This window comes from Typopeltis vanoorti, chromosome 2 (genome assembly GCF_054136105.1).
Source record: "Typopeltis vanoorti isolate ZY-2024b chromosome 2, IOZ_Tvanoo_1.0, whole genome shotgun sequence".
Classification (NCBI taxonomy): Eukaryota; Metazoa; Arthropoda; class Arachnida; order Uropygi; family Thelyphonidae; genus Typopeltis; species Typopeltis vanoorti.
Window position 1 is genome coordinate 111,209,229 of NC_143550.1, and position 26,809 is coordinate 111,236,037.

At 35.1% G+C, this 26,809-nt stretch overlaps 1 protein-coding gene across 5 annotated transcripts in view; it reads left to right on the forward strand.

Moving 5' to 3' along the window:
* LOC150109337 (cationic amino acid transporter 2-like) overlaps positions 1–26,809 on the forward strand; it is a 364,125-nt gene that overhangs the window by 255,148 nt on the left and 82,168 nt on the right. For all 5 annotated transcript variants that reach the window (XM_090412716.1, XM_090412725.1, XM_090412693.1 and 2 more), the window contains exon 11: positions 7,937–7,984. In XM_090412716.1, the coding sequence (XP_090268842.1) occupies positions 7,937–7,984 (48 nt within the window). The remainder of the gene's footprint in view (positions 1–7,936; positions 7,985–26,809) is intronic.

Consider the following 26,809-nt stretch of genomic DNA (forward strand, 5'->3'; position numbering starts at 1 on the left):
TGTAATTTAATAACTGAATTAAATATTTATACAGCAATATTTTTCTAGATCAAGTTAGCATTATCTAGTTGTTTGAGAGAGAGCGAAAAGAGAGAGAAAGAGTAACTCACACTCAATAAACACAGAAACTGAAATGATCAAGAAAAATTATATACTCCATGCTAGATGTGAGACTTATATTCCTCAATGACATCTTCTGCAATTAGTGCTTTTAGGCTAATAGGACGATATGGTGGTGTACCAAAATTTTGATTAAAATAAAATTAGTTCTCTGCAGTTATCAGGGTTCAAAAAAATTAAAAAAAAAAAAGAAAGAAAAGTATTTGACTCGACGTAAAATATGTAAAATTACATGCCTTTCATCATTCTTTATAAAAGGTATGTTGCATTCTCTAGACTATATTTTTTTTTTGTTTGTTCTTCCTGGCCACATTAGTCTGTCCTAGCTGTCTAAAGTACTGGGTTTCTCATTCATAAGAGATATTATTATTATTATCATCATCATCATTGTACAGGCATTTCCATGGAGTCCAAAGACTCATTGCAGGGGGATCCAAACTATCCACACCACACAATCTATCATACCTCTCCATGAACCCGTTAACAGAAAAAGTGTTCAGAACTGGCTTTACCTTCCATTCCATTCATTCACAACTCTACAAACAAAAAATCTAGCTAGTCCTCACACCTTTACTCAACTTCCATGGATGACCTCTTGTTCTGCTGCCTCCCCCCCCCCCCCCCCGACAAGTGCTGAAAGATTTCTCTTGCATCAATTCTATACAATCCTTTAAGTAACTTAAATGTTTCTATCATATCCCCTCTTTTTCACCTATTAACCAACATCTGCAATCCACACATCCTATCGATATATCCTCATAGGGAACATTCCATGGACCACTCATCATCTCGCCTCTGAATCCTCTCCACCTCATCCCAAAGAAACCCAGGAGACCAAACCTGAGCACAGTAATCCAGATGTGGACATATGAAGGCCTTATAAAGATGAATAATAACTTCCTTATCTGTACTTGTTAGTGTGCTAGTAATCTTATGAGCTATCTTAGCAATATGCCCTCTAAACTTCAACTCTCTATCTAACACCATCCCTAAATCCCTAGCTGAAGTACAGTTCCACTAATATGGAACTGTACTTCAGGTAAGGTTCTGTACTTTAGTACAATTCCACCAGCATGGAATGTATTTCAGGAAAATATCAAATTGTAATCAATTTATCCCAATATACATACCATTTCTTCACATTAAACTGATATCCATTATCTTCTGCCCATAATGAATAGAGAACTTATACAATAAGTAAAATATTTCTTAAGGAATGCTTAAGGGTCAAAGCTGTGTAACTGAGAGGAGACCTCCACATAAACTTTAAAGGAATGTGGAGAACCGACCTGGGCTTCTGACCTAATGTCCAATCCTCACCTTCTCGTGGTGCACCCTGTTAGGTACACGGATACTGAACGAACGAGGATGGGCTGACAATTTGGGATTTAGGCAACCAAATTGAATTCTTATTGGCTTAAAACAAAATATAAAATGATGGTGCAGCACAACAGAATTTCATGCCAGATGGGACGTCACCTGATTAAACAAGGGATGAGGAATAAGAAAAAGTCTTATTGACTATGTTATTGTTGATAGTGATGTTTTCTCCATGGTGCAGGACATTAGAGTGTATGGAGGATTTGAAATTGGAAGTGATCACTATTTAGTCTTGAGCAGGATAAAATTGAATTTCATTTTGAAGAGAAGAACTTTTAAGAAAGTTTTAAAGTGAATAAAAGTTGAACAGCTCTCAGATGTCAACTGTAGACTAAAATACACAAATATTATTCGAGAAAAAATGAAGAGTTTGAGAACAGGACCAAACCTTGGAAGTTCAGTGGCAAATCCTAACGAAAACATTGACTGATTAAGCCAGAGAGGTATTATTATTATTATTATTGTTATTGTTATTATTGTTATTATTACTCAGGCTTCCATGGAGTCAAAAGACTCATCGTAGGAGGTCTTTCCTAAGAAACACAAAGTCTATCTAGACTCATCGAGGGGGAGGTCCCCCCCCCCTAAGAAACACAAAGTCTATCATACCACTCCTTGAACTCATTGACCGTTCTCGCTCTCACCACTCAATGAGGCAATGCATTCCATGGTTTAACCACCCTCCATGCAAAGAAACCACTCCTCACCCTCTTGCTCACAGTTTCCTTTCATAACTTCCAGGGATGGCCTCTTGTCATCACTCTTTCCCGCTGTTCAACCAAGCAAAAGAACTCCCCAATGTCAACCCTGTAACCACCTCTTAACAGTTTAAAAGTCTCAATCATATCACCTCTCTTTCTTCTATCCACCAAACTCTGCAGTCCACATTCCCTCAGCCGATCCTCATAACTATCATTGTACAGTCCTAAAACCATCTTTGTTATCTGCCTTTGTACCCTTTCCACAGTTAATTTATCCCCTTCAAATCCTTAGGACCAAATCTGAGAACAATAGTCCAAGTGTGGTCTGGTCAGGGTCGTATACAACGGAATGATAACTGTTTTATCTCTACAGGTCAGTGTCCTTCTCATAATAGCAGCAATCCTCTGTGTTACCTTCACCACCTTTGCAATATGTCCCCTAAATTTCAGGTTTCTAGTTTATGGTGAGGTTGTTCTGCAAGGATAGATAAATCAGAACTCCATTGTGGACACAGGAAGTTAAAGAGGAAGTGAATGAAAAGAAGAAAGCATATCAAAAGTTCCTGGCAAATAAGTCAGCTTGTACTCTTAGAGAATACAGAGACAAATGAAAGAAAGCTAAACACTATGTAAAACTAGCTAACAAATGTTATGGAAAGACTTTGGTAAGAACATAGAAAATAATCAAGAAGGTTCCAAAATATTCTGGAGGGCTGTTGAAAAAGCTCAGAAATGGACGAAAGAGTGCTTTAAAAGGAATTAAAGATGATAAAGGTGACATGACAACTGGAGAAAAGAGATATCCTTGATTTGTGGAGTAATTACTTCAAAAAATTGCTAAATGAAACAATCAGTGACAGCACAGTAGTAAAAAACACTCAACAGGCATGCAATCAGGAATACGTATCCATACTACATAGTTGGTGGATTGACTTGTGGAGACAGAGAATTGTAGAGTAGGTGCCCTCCCTCGATGAGTCTTTGGACTCTTTAGAGGTGTCATGAGAGGTGTCATGTAATAATAATAATTCTAGAAAACGCCATCAAAAGCCTGAAATGTGGAAATGCAGTGGGAGTAGAGGTTATTCAACCAGAAATGCTCACGTATGGAGGTATCAAAGTCTTACAGTGGCTGCGCTGCATAGTTCAGAAAGCCTGGACAGAGGGACGAATTGCAAATGATTGGAGTATAGCTCGTAGTACTCATATATAAAAAGGGAAATAAAACTAATGTGGGAATTACAGAGGTATTTATGATGAAGTATAACATCATCTGCTTTATGCAGATGATGTTATTTTTCTAAATAAATCCACTACAAGTTTGCAAGATTCTCTTACTAAATTGAATAACTATTGTAATAGATATGGTATGAAGGTCAGCAATAACAAGACAAAGACAATGAAAATAGGCAGATGCATTGAAAATATCAACTGAATTATGAATGGAGAACCTATAGAACAAGTAAAACATTTTGACTACTTAGGCACAATTTTTAGTGAAGATGGTAAATTATTAAATATGGAAATAGACAACAGAATCAACAAAGCTGGTATATGTAGGAAGTCAACTGAATATATTTATATGGAATAGGAGAGAAATTTGTCTTCTTCTTCTTCTTCGTCTATGATCTCTTATGCTTTTAAGCGTCGAGTTTTTGCCAAAGAGATTTCCATGCCGTCCTGTCCAAGGTTTGTTGTTTTGCTTCTTTCCAGTTAATTCCCTTCTTTTCCAATTTTCTTTAATTTCCTTTTGCCAACCTTTCCTGGGTCTGCCTATGTTTCTTTTTCCTATTTTCTGGCTTTCGTATACAGTTTTTGGTATTCTTCCTTCTTCCATTCGATTGAGATGTCTAAACCATCTCATTTGGGCTTGTGTTATGAATTGATTCAGAGGTGCAACTTGAAGGCTGTCTCTTATGGTTCGATTTCTTATTCGGTCTAGTCTTGTTTTTTGTGCCACTTTCCTGAGATATTTCATTTCAATTGTTTGTAGTTTATTTGTGTTTCCTGTTGTTAAACACCAAGACTCACAACTGTATGTTAATGTTGTAGAAACACTGAACGGTACACTGCCATTTTAGTATTTTGGGTGACTTCTTTCTTATCTAGGAGTGGGCCTTTCATTGCATAGAATGAGAAATTGGTAAAAACACTAAATTAGCTGTATACAAGACAATACAATGTTCAAACCCATTTTAACTTATGGATCTGAGAGCTGGGTTAGAAGTAAAACACTTCATCAAAGTCTACAGACTGCAGATATGAGAGTCCTGAGAAAGATTAGGGGCATGAACAGATGGCATCAATGGCAATATCATATTAAAAACAAAGATATTAGGAAAGAACTTGACATTGTTAGCATCCAGGAATTTGTTAGCAGAGCTAATCTCAAGTGGCATGTTCACTTAAACAGAATGGGAGAGGATTAGCAAAACAAGTGTTCTCTGCCAGGTTGGCAGGGATCCAGAGGAAGACCAAGATATAGGTGGATTGATACAGTAAAAGGTGCCTTAGAAGATAGAAATATAAGATCTGATAATGTTGGAGTCTTGAAAGGTAACAGATTGATTTGGAGGAAAATTTTAGATACAAAGTTACTAATGATGTAAGGTTTTAGTGTAGTACTATCATATCCTGTACACCCCTTGTGGGTACATGTCAGATATTTGATGATATTTTTTGGCAAATTAAATATGGAAATATACAACAGAATTAGCAAAGCTGATATGGTAGGAAGTCAAATGAATAAATTTATATGGAATAAGAGAGAAATTAGACAAAACACAAGTATTGTAGTTTGTACAAGACAGTGGTTTTAAGCAACTTTTATTTTGTGGATATGAAAGTTAGGTTAGAAATAAAGCATAACCTGGAATTGCAGGTATGACAATGCAGAATCTGAGAATGGAATTCAATGGCAGAATCATATTAAAAGTGGAAATATTAGGAATTTGAAGGAAGAACTTGACATTTTTAGCACTTGGGAATGTGTGAGCAGAGCCATTCTCAGGTGGTATGGGTTTTTAACAAAATGATAAAGGAAAGGTTAGCAAAGCAGGCATTGTTTGCTAGGATTGTCAGAAAAAGACGCAGAGAAAGTCTAAGATCTAGGTGGATTGATATAGTAAGAAGTGCCTGAGCACACTGAAACATAAGTTCTGATAATACTGGATTCCTGATAGACAATAGATTAATTTGGATCAATACTGTTGATAGGAGTAATTATATAAACTTTTATATAGTACAATCATTAATATCCTTATACTTTCTGACAGGTAGCTATCAGAAATTTGATGCTGCTGATGATGATGCTGATCTATTGCATGTGAAACTTTTTTCAGATTTCAAACAAAATTGAAAAGTTGAATTGCATTTTTTAAAAATACACCCAATTCTCCATTTGCATGGCAGATTGGTTCCACAAAAAATCGTGTAAATGAAAACCATGTAAATACAGTGCATATGAAAAAATAGCAGAATGGTTCCAGATGTGAAAACTCGATATAAACAATAACTTATTTTCAAACAAAACATATATACATATGTATCTTAAAGAAAATACTGTGTCACTAATAAAACAGAAAAATTTGAAATGGTCCAAATACACCCGCGCATATGGTTATTAGTTAAGTTTTATTCATCGTCATTTTCTGACACTAGCTGCATTCTTTTGTGTGAGACTAGAATTAAATCACTTCCATCACTTGAAACATTTTTGGCCATCTTCATACTGCAATGGTGAAATGTTTTCTTCAATAAAAGGAATTAAATTAGCACTAATTTCCAATAATTCTGCAGGTTGATTTTTTTTTTATCACGAACTCTGTAATTAATTATTGAAATCTGTTTTGACTAGATCTTTGTATAATTCTTCATATTGCACCATATGTGACTTCAGTTCATGTTTAAACTATTCAGCTTATTCAGTATTTGGATCATGTGTAAGAAAATGACTTCGCAATTTACTAGCCATTTGAAGTGCTTTCTTTAATTAATCCTCCAATGAGTGGAGTCTCATCATCATCATTTTTTTTTCTTTTTCATCAAGATTCTCAAGGACAGCTTCTATTATTTCATCACCACTAACAGCCTTGTCAACCATCAATTCTTCATTATCTGCAGACAAAAAATCATCAAATCCTTTTTTGCCAATTACATGTGCTAATCTAATGATATTGGGATATTCAGTTGTATGCAAAGGTACAGGGTTTTTCTTTTTCACACATTCTGGCCAAGTAGCTTTCCAGCATGCATTTAAAGTTGATGGTTTCAATTCTGATAACACTAACTTAGCAAGTTTGATGGAATCCAAAATAGAAAATTTCTTCCTTACATCAATAACTGTCAGTAAATTATCCTTATGTAATTTATCCAAAATGTATTGGAATGTTCTTCTTGTGTAGTAAGTTTGGTAGGTAGCGATCACACCCTGGTCTAATGGTTGTATTAAAGATGTTGTATTAGGTGGCAGAAAACAAAATTCCACATTTGGGTGTCCTAAAACTGGATGGACAGGTGCATTGTCTATAATTAATAAAACTTTCAAGTCCAGATTTTTTTCCATTAAATAGCATTTAACTTCTGGAACAATACATTAATGGAACCATTCATTAAAAATTTCTTTTGTAACCTAAGCTTTTTTTTTTGTTTGGCTTCCGGTGCACAGGTAACATGGTAAAATCCACACCTTTCATTGCCTGCGGTCTTTGGGATTGATTAATGAGTAATGGTTTTAATATATGATCTCCTGAAGCATTACTGCAAAATAATTGAGTCACATGATCCTTGACTGCTTTAAAGCACCCACAACACTTTTTTGTGATTTCACTAAAGGTCGAAACTAGTCTGGGTAGTGGCCCTTCCCTTAATGCATAACGTTAGACATATCCGCAAGGAGATGTGTTTTGCATTATAGGAGATACTGAGATAGGAGTGTTGGTAGCTTGCTCCACCTTTGCAACGAGTTGCCCTGGTGTTGTACCACCTTAACCCACTCCTGAAGATACTTTCAGGCGCAAACTTTGTTTGCTCACACTTGGATAAAGGATTAAACTAAATTTATTAAGTTCTACTTGGCATTTGTCTACATTCGGTAGTGAGAGTAATCCCTGATATTTTAAACATCGAGGGGAGGGGGGTTCTCCCAAAGCTCAAGTTTAAGTACATTTGAACCGTACTAGGAAATGATAATTATAATGGAAATGATAATTATAACAGAACTGAATTCAAACTGAAATTTTAAAAATAAGTGCCATTTGAACAGTGTTAAATCAAAATATACAGTGTAAAAATAGAATTGCTTTTGTTTTCTAAACCATGTTATTTCGAAATTGTGTAAGAAAAAGCCTTGTAAAAGGAGAATTAGCTGTATTTTCATTAAATTAAAATTTAATTTAAATAAAGCATCTAAGGATACCAGAAAAAATGTAAATTTTCACATATTCAGAAATATAATTTAAAAGTTTTAAAAATAATATTTCTAATTGTTAAATCAGAAATCGAATTTTTTAAAACAAAAATTAAATTTGTAAAATTTGTTCTTCAGAAGTTTAAAATACTGAATTTTTATTTTATTTTTTTATTTTTAACTAAAAATGATTTTGTAAATGTATATGAATGATTCACTGGGAAGGATTTGTAAATTGTTATAGTAATTACATGCTTGTTAAAAGACGGATACTTAGTTGTATTTAAATCACTTAATTTTTTCTCTTTTTTTCTTCATATACTTATAGGTATACTATCTGGGAGACTAATGGTGAAAAGAGTGATATTACCATTCAGTGAGTTTTTTTTTCTCTTTATATTCCTGCATATATTATCAGATATTGCTAGAAAATGGTATTAGGTCTTTTGAAGAAAGAAAACATTATTGATATCTTCAATAATTAAAAAAAAACATGTTTTAAAATCAATTAAAGTGCATTACACAATTTCACATTTCCTCAATCATGTGACAGGCCGATCAGTAAAAATAATTGGATCTGTGATCAAAAGTAGAGTTAAGCCCACTCCTAAATTCTTAAATATTTATATAAATGCAGTACATTTACATTCATATAAATATATTTATATAAATGATATATTATATATATAATTTATTATGTAGGACATCCGCTTAAGGACATATTTATTATGTAGGACGTCCTCTTAAACGATTCAACAATGATTTCTAAGGATGGAACAGGCTATGCTAGGCCTAAATCCTTGATACGCATGATGATGATGATGATGATTATGTTATCATTAATATATATTATATTATACTCCATGTGGTTAGCCTAGCGGCTTTGTGCTTCGCAACCATATGCCTGGGGAAAGTGTCCTAGGTTCGATTCCTGTTGATGATGTGAGGAGCTTAAGGATCTTCCTCAGCCATAGCCAAGTTGTCCAGTTTTGGACAGCAGGGTTTTTTCCGCCAGTCTATCTGGGGTTTTTCATCCCGCAAGCAGGCAAACTGGCCCTGTGAACACACAGGGATTACAGTCAGCAGCCATAGGCCTGATTCATCAGCTATGCCAGTTCCGAGCCTGGATAAAATTTGGGGGGACTAAGATGGTGCTGTACCTCCCGTAAAAGAGACTCAAGGCTGCTGTATCATCATACAAAAATTTAATTTATAATTATATTATATAAATATAAGTAAATAAATACATAAATATATAATACATAAATAATAACTTTCTTAAATCCTTCTTGTAGAGATGAGTAGCTTGTTAGAGAGTGAAAACAATGTGAAAAAAGTGTCCATCGATTTGACCTTGGAAAGTGGCATACAGAGAGAGAGATGTTTTGATGGATGGTGATTGTGCAGAGTAATGTTGTGTGAAAGCAGAATGTGTGGAGAGAAAAATAGAACAGATGAGAAAAGAAAAGTGTGAAGACTAAATTGATAAGAGTGAATGAAGAGATTAAGAGACTAGAGACTGATAAGCTAGTGCAAGGAGAATGAGAGTAGGTGCGAGAGAAGGGCATCAGAGAGAGAGAGAGAGAAGGAGAGAAAAGAAGGTGAAAGAATGGGAGAGATAGAGAAAAAGAGGAAATTTGAGAAAGTTGAGAGAGTATGGGATAGCAAGAAAGGAAGCAGAAAGTGTCTGGGATGCTAGTGAAAGAATGAACGAAGCTCTGAGGAGTATCATGTATGGAGATTCAGTAATTCAGAGTGTGCTTCAGATCTTAACTTTACATAATGGAAAATAGAGAAGAGCAATGATAGTGAGAATATGCAGTGTGACAGGTCTAGAATGCATGAATGCTTGGAATACATTTGAGGAATAGAAAGGTACTATATGAAAGAGATCGATTATATTTGAATCAACCCAGAAGGATGTAACCTTTATGGAGGAGACTATTATTTTCTGGGCAAGTGAGTGTGTTAGCACAGAGAAACTAGAATTATAAGCATGGAAGGTAGCAGAAATGGCCTTGTGAGGATAGTGGCTTGAGAAATGAGAAGGTGTATATCATACTGCGCAGTCAAATGGTGTGTGTGTGTGTGTGTGGAGAGTAATAATATCTATGCGAATAATGGCAGTTCATTAGTTTTTCTATATATAAATGCCAGGAGCATTAAGAATAAAGGAAATGATTGATTGATTGATTGATTGATTGATTGATTGATTGATTGATTTACTCCAAAGATCATTGCTATCATTATTTTGGCAGGATAGGGAAGATAAATGGGGTATAAAGTGGTACTCAAGGTAAGAGATGAATCGTGTGCTCTCAGGGTAGCGAATTAGATGGGAAATGACACTTGGCTTCGAGAGTATATGGTGTGTAGAAGAAGTGGATAGGACAAGATATTTACTTGAGTGCTGCTATAGACCAGGAAATATAGATAGTGATGAGCAGAAAATGTTTAGTCAAGTTAGTCTGGCAAGTGCAAAGTGAGTGATGATTATGGAATGACTTTATATTATTATAGCATATTATATTATAGCAATATAAACTGCACAGAGGAAGAAGCATACAATGCTAAGGGAACTGAATTTTTGGATTTCTTCGTGGACAGCTAACTGTCTTGGGGAGCATATGGTGGAGAGAAAATAAGAACCAACAGTTTTTGGACTTAGTCATAGTTCAAAGGATCTTATTGTAACTGAGATGTCATATTGCTCCTAGTTGGTAAGAGTGACTACATCCTGACTTGGAGAATGAATAAGCATGCTGACGTTTCCAGAAAGGTTAGTCGATTGGCAGAGCCTCTGCTACTATTGGCTCTGCAAAGAGTTAAGCAAGTTTGAGCGCGGTTAGTAGTTGGAACTCCCTCGACGAGTTTTTGGACTCCCTGGAGGTGTCACATAATAATAATAATAATAATAATAAGTATCAAGCTGGAAGGGATTTATGTGAATTATAAGGCAGACAACTAAATTAGATTCAGAAACCAGCATGGAGCAGTACTGTAAAAGAAATCATAATTTACAATTATGAATCTTTTTACAATTGTTTCTCTATGTTAGTACATTGTTAGTTATGCTTTGTAACACATATGATCGACACTTGCTATGTGCCTGTTATTGATATTATTATTGTTAAAATGAAATGTAAAGCATTTGAGAGTTGATGTACTTACTATATTCTGATAGTTAAATAATTTCAGTCTACTGTTAAATTGTGAATGAAGAATTTTATGATTATTAATACTTCATTCATCATTTAACATGAATTGCATTTCCTGAGCTAAGTTTACTCCTAAGTAAATTGTAATTTAAACACTTACTGTTTTTTATTCATTGAAATAATAATTGTAATTTTTTTTAGTTATTTATCTTATATAAATTCTTTATATTAACTCGTAAATGTATCCTAAGTGAACTGTAATATATGCATTTTATTTGTTGTTACTGAAAGTGAAAGTATTTCTAAGGGACTCTGCTAATGTGATTTGATTGGCTGCTGTCAGAAAACTGAGTTATTTTGAGATAGCGCGTACCTTGGCATTGGGAACTGTACAACGTGGAAATTTCGTTGTAAACTGAAAGGCTGAAAGAGCGGAGAAAAACAAGTTTGGGAGGGAAAAAGAGAGAGGATTTATGAGATAGAGAAAAAAAAAAACAGAAGAAAAATGGAGAGAGTGTAGGAAGGTCATGAGATGTGATCTAACCTGGGATCGTACGACGTAACAAAGATTTGGAAATTGTTCTGGTTTTAATGAATCTTACTTTGAACTCATATTTATTTATAGTTTCCTGTTACCTTGTAAAAGAATTTACCCGAGTGAAAGGATAATAATATGATCGAGATTTACCATAAGATAAGTTATTACGAGCAAGAAAATACATTTTTCAGTCTTAACAAATAAGTTATTGAACTCAGGAATACCATAAGTTTTGTGTTACCTATAGTGGAAGATTACCAGAGTGCCTGGAAGTGTTGTACGAGTTTTCCATAATGTGCAAGCTATGGTGATCATACCGGTAAGAATATCTATTCTATAACTAACGTGTGATAGTGTTACTTGTGTCCAGAGAACTTGGTCAAATTTCGTGTTGCTGGAGCCAGCTAGTCACGCTTGAATGAGTGATATTATAAAACATTTCCTTGTGAAACAAATTTGAGAAACTTCATTGAAGAATTAGTTCATATTTGAATGTATTATCTCACAATGTGTATGTAAATTCAAGACTGAGACCTTTAAGAACTATTTTAATCCTCTGATAGATATTGATGATGCCAACTAAATGTTTGATAAAATTGAAGTTTATGATTATTCTATAAAAAAAAGAAATTAAATTTTAAGTGTTTTGCTGAATATTGATGTTGTTTAAAGTGATGATGCACTCAGCTGAGTAGAATCTAAATACTTTATAGAATGCATAAATTATTTTCTAATTGTATTGATTTTAATAGAGTTCTTGTTTCTTATGTAAGAATAATTTTGTGAGAGAATTAAATAGCTTGTTTAACTTGATTCTTGTGCTTGCTTAATTTCAGTTTCATTGCACCACTCATTAAAATATGAATCTTGCAGGAAACCCTATGTATTAGTAAGAAAATTTCAGCCTGTAGTAAGTTCACGTTGCTGTTGTGCTATTTGATGCTTGATTCCTTCACAATAATTGTGTGATTTCAAACATAGAGTGGCTCAGTATAATAAAATTTTTCTTTATGTTTGAATGTGGTGTCAAGCAACAACTAGCAAATTGTTACGTCTGTACTTACTTCGTCCCTATGTGTTATTTATATTCCGGAATAGCTGAATGTCCTAAAGCAATAGATAATAGTAATAGGACATTCAGCTATTCCGTTGCCAACAAATTTATAATTGTTTAAAACGACTGCGCCAGCCAGCAACTGAATTCTGATACACAATTAAACAACTCTAAAATATTAAAGGGGTCACGTGATTTGCAGTCGTGGTCCCCCCTTTACCTATGCAGGTCTGAAAGTTTAATAAGTGGTAATTCAAATCTCAGAAAATGACACTCATGAACTTTGGGTTAAAGAAATACATTTATTTTAAACACTTGCATATATACATTTTATGTAATAAATCCAATACTAAAGAATCTGAACTCCCCCCCCCCTTAGGTTAAGATATCCAAAATTTCTAATCCTAAATTTAATCTAACAGTCCCACACTCTCTTTTGTGTTACTATGTTCAGATTCGGTTAATCCGCACAGAGTTACTCAGTTTCCACATATAAAAACAACACATGCACATAGTTATATCCAATCCTTGTGTAAAGCATACCAGACGTGTTCCATCTTGTAATTTAACATGGGATATTATTCTTATTTATGCTCAGGCTTTATCCTCCCCCCAACTTAGTTAATATTCAAGCTAATTTCTAACATAATATCATAAGTGTTTCTTCCAAACAAACAATTTGAAGGTTTGGTTCCTTTCTCAGCATAAGCTTAGAGTGGCACTAGCTTACTTGACATAGACAGATTAGTCCAAAAACAGTCCTTTAGGCATTATATGAAAGTTAAATGTGTGGAGCTCCTTAATTCCCTGGTTCCTATTCTTTCTTTGGTAACTATTCAAAATGAGTATGAAAACTTGTACATTACCATTCTTGTCTTTTCACGGGATTGCCGAGGCTTCCTTGATTACACTTCCGCGTTTTCTCACCACGTATTCTCATGGCATCAGTAACTTACTTCTATCATCTTCGAAAGGTTCCCCTTTCGCTGACTACATGTTGGCATAACTAACCAACGGCTCTTCACTGGTATTCTGACCTCATTTCTTTGGTGACTATACTCGGCACGGCACGGCACGTACAGCAACTGGGAGATTTGTTGCTGGGTACCGGCAGCAAGTTCCGCAGCTATCCAGGACTCAGATCAGAAACGCAGGAACAGAAAACAAGAGAGCGATTGAATCTCCTGCCGGACCTTATATTGTAAAATGTGAGCGCCCTCTCTTGATGACTACATCATGCTCATAGTGGTGGCCGATTGGTCACCGCAACTCCAAACTGTTTTGACATGGCTCTAATACATATATCATCTTATATACATCTAATAATTACATTTCAGTACTGATACATAATTTCCCTTGTTAATTTTTACACAGACATTATCAACTTTAATTGTGGATTTCTCAAAATCACTTAATATCTACAACCTCAGATGGTTAGACATACTTCTGAGTGAGCATATGTACACTATCTTTTTAGCTCTTCTTCTGGAGGCATAAGTATGTCCTTATCCTTAGATCTAAATGTTACCATATGTTGGGTCAGAAACAGGATGACTCATGAATAGTGAATCAGCATGTTTTCCAACACAACAAAATATAATATTGGATGAAAGACCAAAGCCAACACTACTTTATTGTAATTCATATTTACTAAGTGTTGAGGTATCTTTTATTCTTTGAGAAGGCATTCTCTTTATGCTACCGAAGAAAACGTGTCAACCATTACTATGTAACTTCTTGCTTGCCATTTACATGAAGTGAGCATACTCACTGAGGAGATTGATGGGTGATTGACAGCTGAGAGAGAACGCATTTGGCACTGTAGTAACAAGGAAAACAAGTAGAGAGAGAATGGAAATTTGAGAATGGTGACCAGAGAATTTTGTTTTTAAGAAGTTTTTTAGAAAAGATGACGGTTGGAAGAATATTATTATATTGCACATTACTATTGCATACAATGCTCATCCAACTGTGCCTTAAACCGATTCAATGAGTCTACATTAACAACACACTTAGACAATGTATTCCACTCACCATGCAAAGAACTTTCTCCTCACTCCTCTGCTCACACCCTCATTATACAGTTTCCAGTGATGGCATCTTGTTCTATCCCCCCTCTCCCATTCTATGAAAAATCTCTTCAACATCAACCTGATAACAACCCCTGACTAGCTTATATATCTCGATCATATTCCTCCCTCTTCCTCCTATTCACGAGGCTTTGCAACTTACATTCTTTCAATCCTACTTGATACTCCACATTCCAAAGACCACTGACCACCTTTGTGAATCTTCTCTGGACCCTTTCTAACATAGTCTCATCACCATGAAAGCCCGTGACCAAATCTGTGCACAATAATCCACAATGTACAAGCCTTATACAATGAAATCGTAACCTCTTTATTTCTGCATGTCAGGATCCTCCGCACCAGTCATTATCTGATGTAATGACTTCACAACGTGTGCACTGTGGTCCCTGAATTTCAGGTTCTTTCATCTCCTCTATGTTCTTTGAAGTTTCACCACCAAGTGTATACTTTGTGCCCATTATTACTTACCAAATTTCAAAGCATTACACTTTGCAACACTGAACTGATAGTTCCACTTACCCGCTCTTTCATGCAATCTATTCAAGTCCTCCTATAAGGCCTGACTCCATATGCCTCTGCTTGATTCTGTATTGCTCTCCCCAATTCTGCATGATATGCAAACAGCTGTATATCACTAGTTAGACCCATCCCAATATCATTAACATACAAATCAAACAGCATTGGTCCTAAACTGACCCCCGGCGGTACTCCACTAGTGACCTTTCTCTTTCAGGATACTGCACTCCCATATACAACTTTCTGATACCTATCTGGCAGCCAGTCACTGATCCAACTCAGAAGTCTGTTATCCAATCCAATCTGTTTCAATTTATTTAACAGTTTGTCATGTGGCAGTCTATCAAAACCTTTTGCAAAATCCAAGTACACCACTGTATATGCATCTCCCCTGTCCAAGGTATTTGCCACCTTGTTATCATAAGTAAGTTAGTGAAACGTGATCTCCCCTTAACAAACCCATGCTGATAACCACAGAGAATACTGCTGTTATCAACTCATTTCTGTATCCTGCTTCTCGCCAATTTCTTCAGTACCTTCACCACAACTCCAGATATACAGATTGGCCTATAATTTGAAGCTATAGTCTTATTACCACCTTTATGAAATGGAACAATTTTAGGAACAATTTTACCCTCCTTCCACTCCCTTGGAACCTGTGTTGTAAGACTATTATTAAACAGGCATTCCAATGCTACTGCCAATTCCCTTAAGATGTGTAGTGATATGTCATCAAATCCTATTGACTTATTGACATCAAGGTTATTCATCCATTTTACACCTACCTTATTCAAATACCTCCTGCTCACTCACAATTAAGCCATCCTCTGCCATGTGTTCTACACTTAAGTTCCTCATGATTCCATCCTGATCAGGATGAACCACTCTTATAAAATGACCACTGAATATCTCAACAATGTCTTCTGAAGCAGTTACCATTCTACCATTTTCATCCATTAACATCATCTTACCATGATCATTCTTCCTTCTAATTGCCACATATCTAAAAATCTCTCTGGGGGTTTTCTTCGCCTGATTTGCCAATTTCTGCTCATACTGCACTTTTGTTTTCCTTACTAGCTGAGTCACTCTCCTGGCTTGTTCTTTATACCCTTCATGTTATTCATTTTGTACTGCCTCCAAAGTATCTTCTTTTTTTCCAGATTTCATGCTTAAATCAATCATTCATCCATTTTACACCCACCTTATTCAGCCTTTTTGCCTTCAGAATACATTCACACACTGATGCTGTTATGTATTTCTTTGTCAGTTCTCAAGCAGCATTTATTTCGATATCACCCAATTCCTCATTCTATGCAATAGCACCAAGCTGTCTCCTAAGATTGTCATAAACACCAGCCTTATAATTCCACATATATCCTTTCCTTACAAAAATTCTGCATATGGATAGCTACAACCCAGGTGATCACTACATGATCACATCACTCTAAACAACTGGAGGAAAGTGTGAAATCCTACTCACAATTACATCCTCTGATGAAATGATCTGAAACTCTCATGCCTTGCATTCCCTCCTTTACATGATTCCCTCCTGAGAGCATTATCTCTCAAGAACTTGAGAAATTCATTTTCCTTATTCCCAAATGCTATCTCTTCGTTCCAATCTATACTGCCATAATTAAAATTACTCATAATAACAAAAGATTCCAAAAAGGAATTGTAATAAAAAAATAAAAGAAGATATTGAAGTTGGCATTTCTAATTCAGTGTTTGAGGAAATTCTGAATTTGTCTTCAGCAGTTTCATCTTCTGCATTAAAGATGCTGGATCTATTTGTGATTCTATTTAAAAAAACTGATGGAATTTAGCGAAATCAGAAATAAAGTGGCTTAACATAAAGAGCTCTACTTTATTTTTATTTATGAAATAGAAAAAACTGTTGTTCTTTGGTAAAGAATTGGTGATTTTGCATCATATTGAATTGTGAGAGTTAAGAATATTTGTACTCCAGTGAGGCAGAGAGGATGATTGAAGCAGGTGTATGCTAAATGGGGAGATAAAAAAGAATCCTGTGGAAAAGAAGAAGTAAATTTTATATTTTCAGGATGGGCCTAACAAAGAAACTGACTGTGATGAACATTATGTTTTGTGACAACAAGGTGTTTAGTCTTGTGGACATGGTTAATTATATATTATTATTATTATTATTATTATTATTATTACAGGCAACTCCAAAGAGTCCTTAGACTAATCGAGAGAGGCCCTAAACATCATGTCAAGAACTATTCAGCATTTGCACAGTATCTATCATACTTTGTTTTGAACTCATTCACAGTCATGGCAACCTATTCCACTCATTAACCACTCTCCAAGCAAAAAACCTAGTTCTAACACCCTTGCTAACTATACTCTTGCTCAGTTTCCATGGATGACCCCTAGTTCTCCAACCACCACACCAGATCTGAAAAATTTCCTCTGAATTAATCTTGTAAAAACCCCTAAGTATAATTGAATGTCTCAATCATATCACCACTTTTCCGCCTATCCACCAATTTCTGTAACCCACAAATCTTCAACCTGTTCTCATTCCATAGACCTGCTACCATATGCCTCTGGATCCTCTCCATCACCAAGAATCCCTAGCACCCAGATCTGTGCACAGTAGTCAAGATGGGAGTCTTGTCAAGGCTCGATAAAGAGGAATAATAACCCACTTGTCTCTGCTCATCAAAGTATTCTTCAGTAACCAAGTGATCTGATGAGCTGCTTTAGCCACCTTTGCTATGTACCCCTAAACTTTAACTACCTACCCCCTAACACTCCCAAGTCTTTGACTTCATCAATTTCCTGAAGTACAGTTCCACCAATGTGGTATACTGTTGATAATCTTTTCACCCCAGAATGCATTACCTTACACTTTGCCACATTAAATTGACATCCATTTTCCTTTGCCCAGTCTGCCAATCTATCCAAATCATCCCGCAAAATTTTGACATCATCTGTATTAACTATTGCTCTACCCAACTTTGCATCATTGGCAAATAACTGAACCTCTCAGATCCTTTTCTGTATTGTTAATAAACAAATTAAAAACTCTGCAGCACATCAGTAGCCACAGGATTTCTTTTGCAATCTATTCCTGAATAAATTACTCTGTGATATCTCTGCATTCTCTACCCTCTTATCTCACCAATCCTATATCCATCCCCATGTGTTGCAGTTTACTGATTAGAATTCCATGTGGTATTCTATCAAAGGCTTTTGCAAAGCCCAAAGGTATCACCGTAAACCCATTTCCTTTACTGAACTCAGCCATCACTGTATTAAAAAAAGTGAGCAAGTTACCGAGACATGATCTACCCTTCACAAAACCATGCTGCCCCCCCCCCCCATACAGTATCCCATTTTCATCTATCAATTCCTGTACTTTTTCTCTTGACCAACTTCTCCAATACATTGACAATGACTCGTGATATGCTGATTGGTCGATAATTTGCTACATCAGTCTTGGAGCCTCCTTTATGCAATGAAACTATTTTCCCCTCCTTCCTCCTCCCCTCAGGAATAACCCAGAGCTGAGACTTAGATTAAGCAATATGGTCAAGGACACTGGCAATTCCTTTGCCATTTCATGTAAAACTTCAGCTGGTATACCATCCAGTCCCGCATATGCATTCACATTAAGGTTCTGTAATATGCTGTTTACCTCCATTTTGTTCGTGTCAGTTCCCGTATAAGCCATCGGTTCCCTCATTCCTGCAATATCACTGCCAGGATGATATAATCTTGCAAAGTGTTCACTTAATAATTCTATTATTTTGACTGATTTTCAGTTACCTTTTTTACCACTGGCATTCCTTAAAATCATTCTGATTTTAAGTGGATTGAAGCAAGTGTATACATTCTTTCTTTTAATTGTAGCATATAGAAAGAACTGTTTCGGATTCTCTTTAAATTGCATATCTAACTTCCTTTCATAATCTATTTTTGCTTTTCTTACTGCACTAGTTATCCTTCTGGCCTGTGTCTTGTACTGTTCATGTGTCTGCAGGTCACCTTTCTCCTTAAATTCCCTCCACAATTGTTTCTTTTTTTTTTGCAGCTCCAGCTTGATGGTGTTATTCATCCATTTAACTCCTACTTGGTTTACTCTCCTGACTGTAGCAGTCTGCAATTTCCTCCTCAAACACTCCTTTACCACTTCCCAAGCACTATCAACAGCCAGCCCTTGCAGTTTTACATGCCACGGCACCGATCCAAGCAATCTCCTAAGCTTGTCATACTTACCAGCCCGGTAATTCCACATATATCCCATCTTAGCTGAAAATTCCACACATTTGGTCACCTCCCAGGTCAAGACCATATGATCACTCTCACCAGTTGGTAGCAACGTGGTCATATTTGTTATAGACAAATTTCTCAGATGCAGTTACTAGATCGAGCACTCTTATAACCCCTAGTACAGTGGTGGCGAACCTTTTTATGTCCGCGTGCCAAAAGTTTATAAATCGAGTTGCTGACTTACCGGCACGTGCCAAAAATTTACAAATCAAGTTGCTTACAAATCAGCAACTAATTAATTAACATTAATTGATACAAAATTAATTGCAGAATTTTATTGAGACAAGTTTAAAAATTAACATAGAATTTCATAAAAATGAACTCATAATTTGACATACATATTGTCGTATACAAATGAATATCAACCTATTATCAATTTATTAATGAGATTTTTGCTGTTGTACATTAGATGCCAAATGCTTTATATCAGGTTCAAATTTTGTCACTTTTAGTAATACACACGGGGAACTAGATTCATCAGTTGTTCTATTTCTTAAACTGTCTTTTATAAAATTCATTTCGAAAAATAATGACTCAAGCATATGAGGAGGAGAAAATTGATAATATAGCCATTGCTAGTTTTGTTAAACAACAAAAGGTTTTAGGAATGGCATTCCAAGTTCTCAATATTTCCTCTTCTGCATTCTTTTTAATTGCACCCAATAATCGATCGATCATTTTCTGTTATTTCCAAGTCATTTCTCAAATCGACAAACTTTTGTTTTCATATAGAACTAGATTGAAAATTGATTAGTTGCATTTCTATATCTTCCAAATTCAGCCACTCGAAAATCTCCAAATTGAGTTTATCTGTTGATGTTGTGTCCGGATGCAAAATAAATTTTCATGTCTCTGCAAATTGCCTGAACTGCATAAATCTTGAAGAAAATTCGTTGATTGTCGACTGAATAACTGTAGAAAACTCTTTTGTCAGTTTAAATTGATCTGTTTTTTTCATGGGATTCTAGATCTGCAAAGAATTTTTTTTGTATTTGGAAAACATCGGAAGATATTGGAAATAATGTCACGATTAAAAATTGGTAATTTAGCTTCGAATGCTTTGATTAAATCAAGCATGACAATAATTGTCTTGTTAACATCTTGCCGTTTAACATTTAATTCATTTAAATGTAAACACAAATCAGTAAAAAACATTCATTTCGAAAGTCATTCGACGTTCATTAATTGATTGTATTTTTCAATGATTTTCTCATTATGTAAAAAAAGTCTGACGTCATCTAAACACTCAACAAATCTTTGAAGAACTTTCCCACGACTTAACCATTGACGTTGTTGTACATAAGTGAATGATTGTACACCGAGTTTACCTCACTTAATAATTCTATAAATTTTGATTTATTTAAAGCGCGTGCCGATATAAAATTGACCAATTTTGTTACAGTGCTCATAATATCTTCCAGTGGCTTGAAACTAGCCTTTGCGCATAAAACCTGCTGATGTATAATACAATGAAAACTCAGAACTGAATGTCCAATACGTTTGGTAAATAAGTTGACGAACCCATTTTCCTCTCCAGTCATGCTGCGAGCACCATCAGTGGTTACTGATACAATTTTGGTGGGATCTATATCTCTTTCAGCAAGTGCATTTACAACTGTGTTGCAAATATCTATTCCTTTTTGTTGTTGTTACTAATAATGTTAAACATATCAATTCTTCTTTGATGTTATTCCCAACACAATAAGAATAAAAATTGCTAAACGAGCTGATCCAGTTATGTCAGTGCTCTCATCAAGACAAAGAGAAATTAAACCAGAACATTTTATATCTGTTTTTTGCTGATGAGTTATATTTTTAGCCATTTCTATGATTCTATCTTTCACCGTGTTTCTAGCCAAAGGCATATCTTTTATTCTTTGAATAATTTTTTCCTTGTTTTCAAAATCTTCAAAGAGAACTGGTATGCATTTTAACCATGCTTCTTTTACATATTCCCCATCACTAAAAGGTTTCCCCGTGTTTGGCAATTACATTTGAGGCAAAAAAAACTAGCAGCAGTTATATTTGAACAACTGCTGATAAATTTCATTAGGGTTGTTGACTGAATATTCCTATTTTTAATTGCCTGAGAAATAAATTCTTTCTGTTCGTCCTTGCTTTTCTCAAGGAGCGATTTATGGTTTGTCTCATAATGCCGTTTTACTGATGACGTTCTGCACACAACTGTCCTGGAACATAAAACATATTGCTTTATTGTCTTTATTAATCATGCCATACTCTTCAGTCCACCAGCTTTGGAACTCTCTGCTGCTTGGCTGTGATAAATTTCGTTTTTTATTTTCGCCAGTCATGTTCAGTAGCTGTAACAAAATAATTCACAACTTAAATCAAATGCATTTTTTATAGTTTCAAAAAAACCAAGATTTTATTATATGCCTAATTTAAATTATCTTTATAATTCCAATTTATAGTAGCAAAAACAAAACAGTGCATATACACAACAATAATACACTTGCCACTGCTTATTTCTGCCTACTGGCAGATGCACGGTGCGAAATGCATAATGAATGTAAGTGCGATTAGAAAAGGGAAAAGTCAGGGAATCCTAAGGATTAATTGTTCTCAATTCTTTTTCTATAAGACTGTATTTTTATTTATTCTTACTGTATTAGAGGGCTCAGTCCCAACAAACTTACTCATAAATGCCGTTCCCATTTTTTTAAAGTTCATACATTAAACTAACATAAGTATTAATATTATATAAATTAGGCGGATATTAAATCCAACATTATTTCAAAGCTGACTACAGTAACTATAGAATTTTCGTGGGAAATTTGACCAGCGAAGTTACAGGAATACACTCGCTGCCATACTACCAGTTGCTGTAGCAGCTAGGGAAACTCGTAGTATGGCAGCAAGTGTATTCCCATAAGATCTCTGGTCAAATTGCGCACGAAACTTCTATAGTTTCTGTAGTCAGCTTTATGATAATGTTGGATTTAACATCTACTTAATTTGTATAATTTTGTATCGTCAATGTGAAGCCTTTTGGCTATTTATTTTAGTAAATAAGTATTAATAATTAATTATGGCATAATTATAAAGAGTATTAATACACTTAATGTATACAGTGTAGCATGTTGACAAATATAAAAGTATGCATTTAAATTAGTTATCAATCACAGGACTAATGCTACAATATTGTAGTTTCCTCAGGCCAACATCATTAAATTAACTTCTGGTAAGTTTCATTGACATATTCCATTCTGATCACCAAAAATATATAATATTATTCAGTATAAAATTAATTATTGTATTATTAAATTGATTTTAATGATGTTGGTTTGAAAAAAAAAAAAAAACGGTAGTGAGAAAAATATTTATGCATTGTAACTCACCATAGAAGTCAGTGGAGCAGGGGAAGCAGCAGAAGGATGTCGGCGAGCCCTTACTGCCAAATATAACTTGCCTTCGCATATAACTGGCATCTCTGATTTCACTTTACGAAAAAAGACATTAAAAGGTTTTGCATATATATATCTCCCACACAAAAAAACAACACGCCCTCCCTAATAGCCAGTATATACTGTAGATGCAAGAAAAAAAATGGTTTTATTGTATCCCTGAAGGTACAGAGGCTTTTGCAGTCTGTGTAATATATTTCTCAACAAATAGTGCAATTAGGGTCAGCAGGAATAAAAATGGCACTAACTAATGAATCACATGTACCCCTCTCACAGAAACTATGCTGTATAGGCAAGAAAAACCATATGTTGCACCAGAAACACAAATCTAACTAAAACTATTGTCCAATTTTTCAATTACATGAAATTAGTGTTTGTTTGATTGCATTTGAAATTCTCGATGTCATTATGACAGATCACAAAGGCTAACTTCAAATAAAATTCTACCAGGAATTGAAACAGGTCATATAATGCTTGTGTGAGTTCCCCTTCCAGCTCAAACGCAAACAAGCAGCAATAAAAATCAACCAAGAGTTGAAACGTTGTGTGAGTTGAGCCCGCCGGTAATGAGAAGTTCTGTTGGAATGATAAACAACACCCCGTCGTGAATGTCTTAAAACTGAGAAATATATAGTGAATGTTGTTATGACAGTTGCAGATGTTATGGAATTTGGTTGAAGAGCATTAGCATTTCAACTCAAAAATTGTCAGTTCCATTTATCTTTGGGTCGCATGATCTTTTGTTAATACCACACCAATCAAATTCATGTCTTCATGGCTGCTCTCTCTCCTGTAAAACAAAATTTAACTTGTACGTATTGTAACAATTAAAAAAAAAATGGTGGAATAATTTATAAGCATATAAAAGGATATCATATGTAAATCGTTGATGTGTCAGGAAAGTTCTCGGGCCTGCCATAGGTTCGCCACCACTGCCCTAGTATATTCCATTACATGCTGTTTCAGGTAATTATCCCTTAGTAACTGCATAAAATCTATTTCCTTCCTCCTATGTGTCCTCTCCTCCTTCCAATCAATGTTTCCATAAATGTTAAAGATAGTTGAAATCCTGCATAATAATTACCTTTCCTCCATTCATTGAGTCTATTTGCTGATACATGCTATCTCCATCAACTTTTCCATCCCCTGGTCTATAGCAACATCCAACTGTATATTTTGTTTTGCTGGTCTGAATCTCATACCAGATAGCCTCAAATGTGCTATTTTCACTGTCCTGCAGTTGAAGTTCTACTCTCTTTGGTTGCAGTTCATTGGCTATCATCAGTAACACTCCTCCCTCAATCTTTTCTCTCTATCCTTCCTGAACACATATACCCTTCACATTCTATCCCACTAACTATATCATCTTCTGTTAGCCATGTCTTACTAATGCCAATAACCTTTGGCCAGGATGAGCCAACCAATGCCAAAAATTCCTCCTGCTTGTTCATAATGTTCCTGGCATAGTGTAGATAAAGTGCAAAAACTCCTTATCCCATTCTGGTTTGTTACCAGTGGTACTAACTTAGGCACACCCAAATGCATCACTGATGTCTGCATATCCACTCAACAACTTATCCCCCCCCCCAAAAGCTCTAGTTTTTCTGATTCTGCACATCCACTTTCACTTCATTCAACAACAATTTTTCCAGTCTACGAACACGAAATCCATTCAGATACAAACCATCCTTCTTGTATAAGTCCTTTTTCCCATCAAACTGACTCCACACCACTCCTCCTGCATAACCTATGCATTGAGTCATTCGCTATTATGGCCCTCCTTCTCAGCTCTACTTTGTCCTACCACTGCAACAGACTCACTATCTTAACTTTCACTCTTTTCTTTTGCTACTTCCAGTAATTTTTTCATGTCCTCTCTCATGCCATACTTTTCTCCTTTAAAATCATTTGTTCCGGCCACTATGATCATTTCTTTCATCCTATGCTTTTGTGCTCTAATAACCTCACTACCGTCATTAATTTTCTCACCAGGAAAGCATGATTTTGTCACACTCTCATTGATCATACCTTTTACAATTGAATCACCATATGTCACTCGCTCCTTAATTTTTCTTTCTCTCTCTCAGTCATGCCTTGATTTTTCTTATCTCACACTTCTTTCTTTTTGTTATCAGCTGATCCACTTGGTAGATATATTTGCAATCAGTCCAGCTGCCACTTCGCTCTATGTATCACTCCGTGCAACATAGCTATCTCCCTCATTGCAGCCAACTCTTCATTCTTTACATCAGTCAAACTATTCTTTCATTCAACACTTTTACTCTCACTTTCAACCATGTCATATTTAATCTCACTCTCAATGCTATCTGGCGTTACATCACAATTTGCAATCGGATTCTGAGTTCTATCCACTACTTCAATCTCGCCACCTGAGACACACTTTTGATCCTCACTCTCGTGATATTTTCAGCACATTTTCCAACCACTATTGCTTTCAAAACAATTTCCAGCTGCTTTTGATAATGCATACATTTTGCCAACATTGCACTACATGAAGTCCCTTTGATTAAATTCTTAAAACAATGACGACGACTTGGAAGCCATTGTTCTGCTTCACATCGGTGCCATGTGCTATGCTACGTGTCTTACCATATCTTATCAAAAGACTAAATTAACAATATTTAAAAGAAAATTTTTTTAAGCTAAACTTAACTCTGCAATTCAGTCTAATTCTAACACAATTTTTTAACTGATAACACTATTTTTTAAAACTAAATAAGTTTGCTTTTGGAGCTCTTCAAACACACAGTCCTACCAAACCAGTTATAGAATGAGTCAGAGAATGAATTATTTTATTTTTTAGGATAGGAAAATCTCTGAAGTGTAGATTTATTTTGAAGGACTTGGATTCAATTAGTTTTGTAGTTATTTATGTAATTTTATTTAAAATGTATATAATGTTTTATTTTCTTTAAATGTATATATTTTTTATTTGGTACTGGAATCAATAATTTCCTAGATTCTAAAAGAAATAGAGTTAGAAGTTATTGCACCAATCAAAATTGAGCTCTTGTGAAAATGTTTAACATTCAGTGTAAAAACAAACTCTTCTTCTTCATGTAGTTTCTTCAGTGAGAGGGTGCAGCACCATGTCCTTCCATGATCTTATATCGCTAAACTATGATATATCCATAAATCGTTTTTTACCTCTTGTTACTCTTCCCATAATTTTTCCTTCCAAAAACTATTAGTATCCTCTGTCCTGCTGAACCTCTCAGTACATGTACTGCCAATCTCATCTTTCTCTGGATCATTTCTTGTAATAAAGGTCTCTGAGTTATCATTCTCTGTAGGACATCTGTATTTGTCATGCGTTCTGTCCATGAGATTTTCAGAGCTCTCCTATAGCACCACATTTCAAAGACCATTATCTGTTGTCTTACTCTCTTCTTGAATATCCAGGCCTCACTTCCATATGTGAAAACTGGCCACACTAATGTTCTTATCATTCTTTTCTTTGTCTCAATATCCACAGAACTTCTGAGCAGAACTTTATTTTTCTAGAATGCATCTTTAGCTATGGCTGTTCTTATTTTTATTTCTTTATCTTGCTTTCCATCTGCAGTAAAGTAGTTGCCTAAATATTTGTATTCTGTTTTTCTGGTTTGGATCTGTTTTCTTTTGAGATTTTCCTAAACTTGGTCTTTTGTGCATTTATATCTAATCCAAACTCTTTACCTTCTTCAATTAGTAGCTGCAGTAATTTGATTAATTTGTTTCTGTTTTCTGCCATTAGAATGGTATCATCAGCATATCTAAGATTGTTGTATTTTATACCATTGATACTAATTCCTATTTTTTGTTTTTCAATCTTTTTCATCACTGTCTCACTATAGATATTAAATAAATTTGGTGAAAGGATACAACCTTGTCTAACTCTGCTTTTTATATTCACTTCAGACGTCTCAGAGTTAAACAGCTGCATTTTCTGTTTGGTGTAAATCATTTTTATAATCTTAAGTACGTGATCTTCTATGTCTAATTTATCTAATATATTGAGCAGTTTATTATGTTTTACCCAGTTGAAGGTGTTCTGAAAGTCTATGAAGCAGATGTATATATTCCTATTTCTTTCAAGTGATCTTTCTATTGGTATT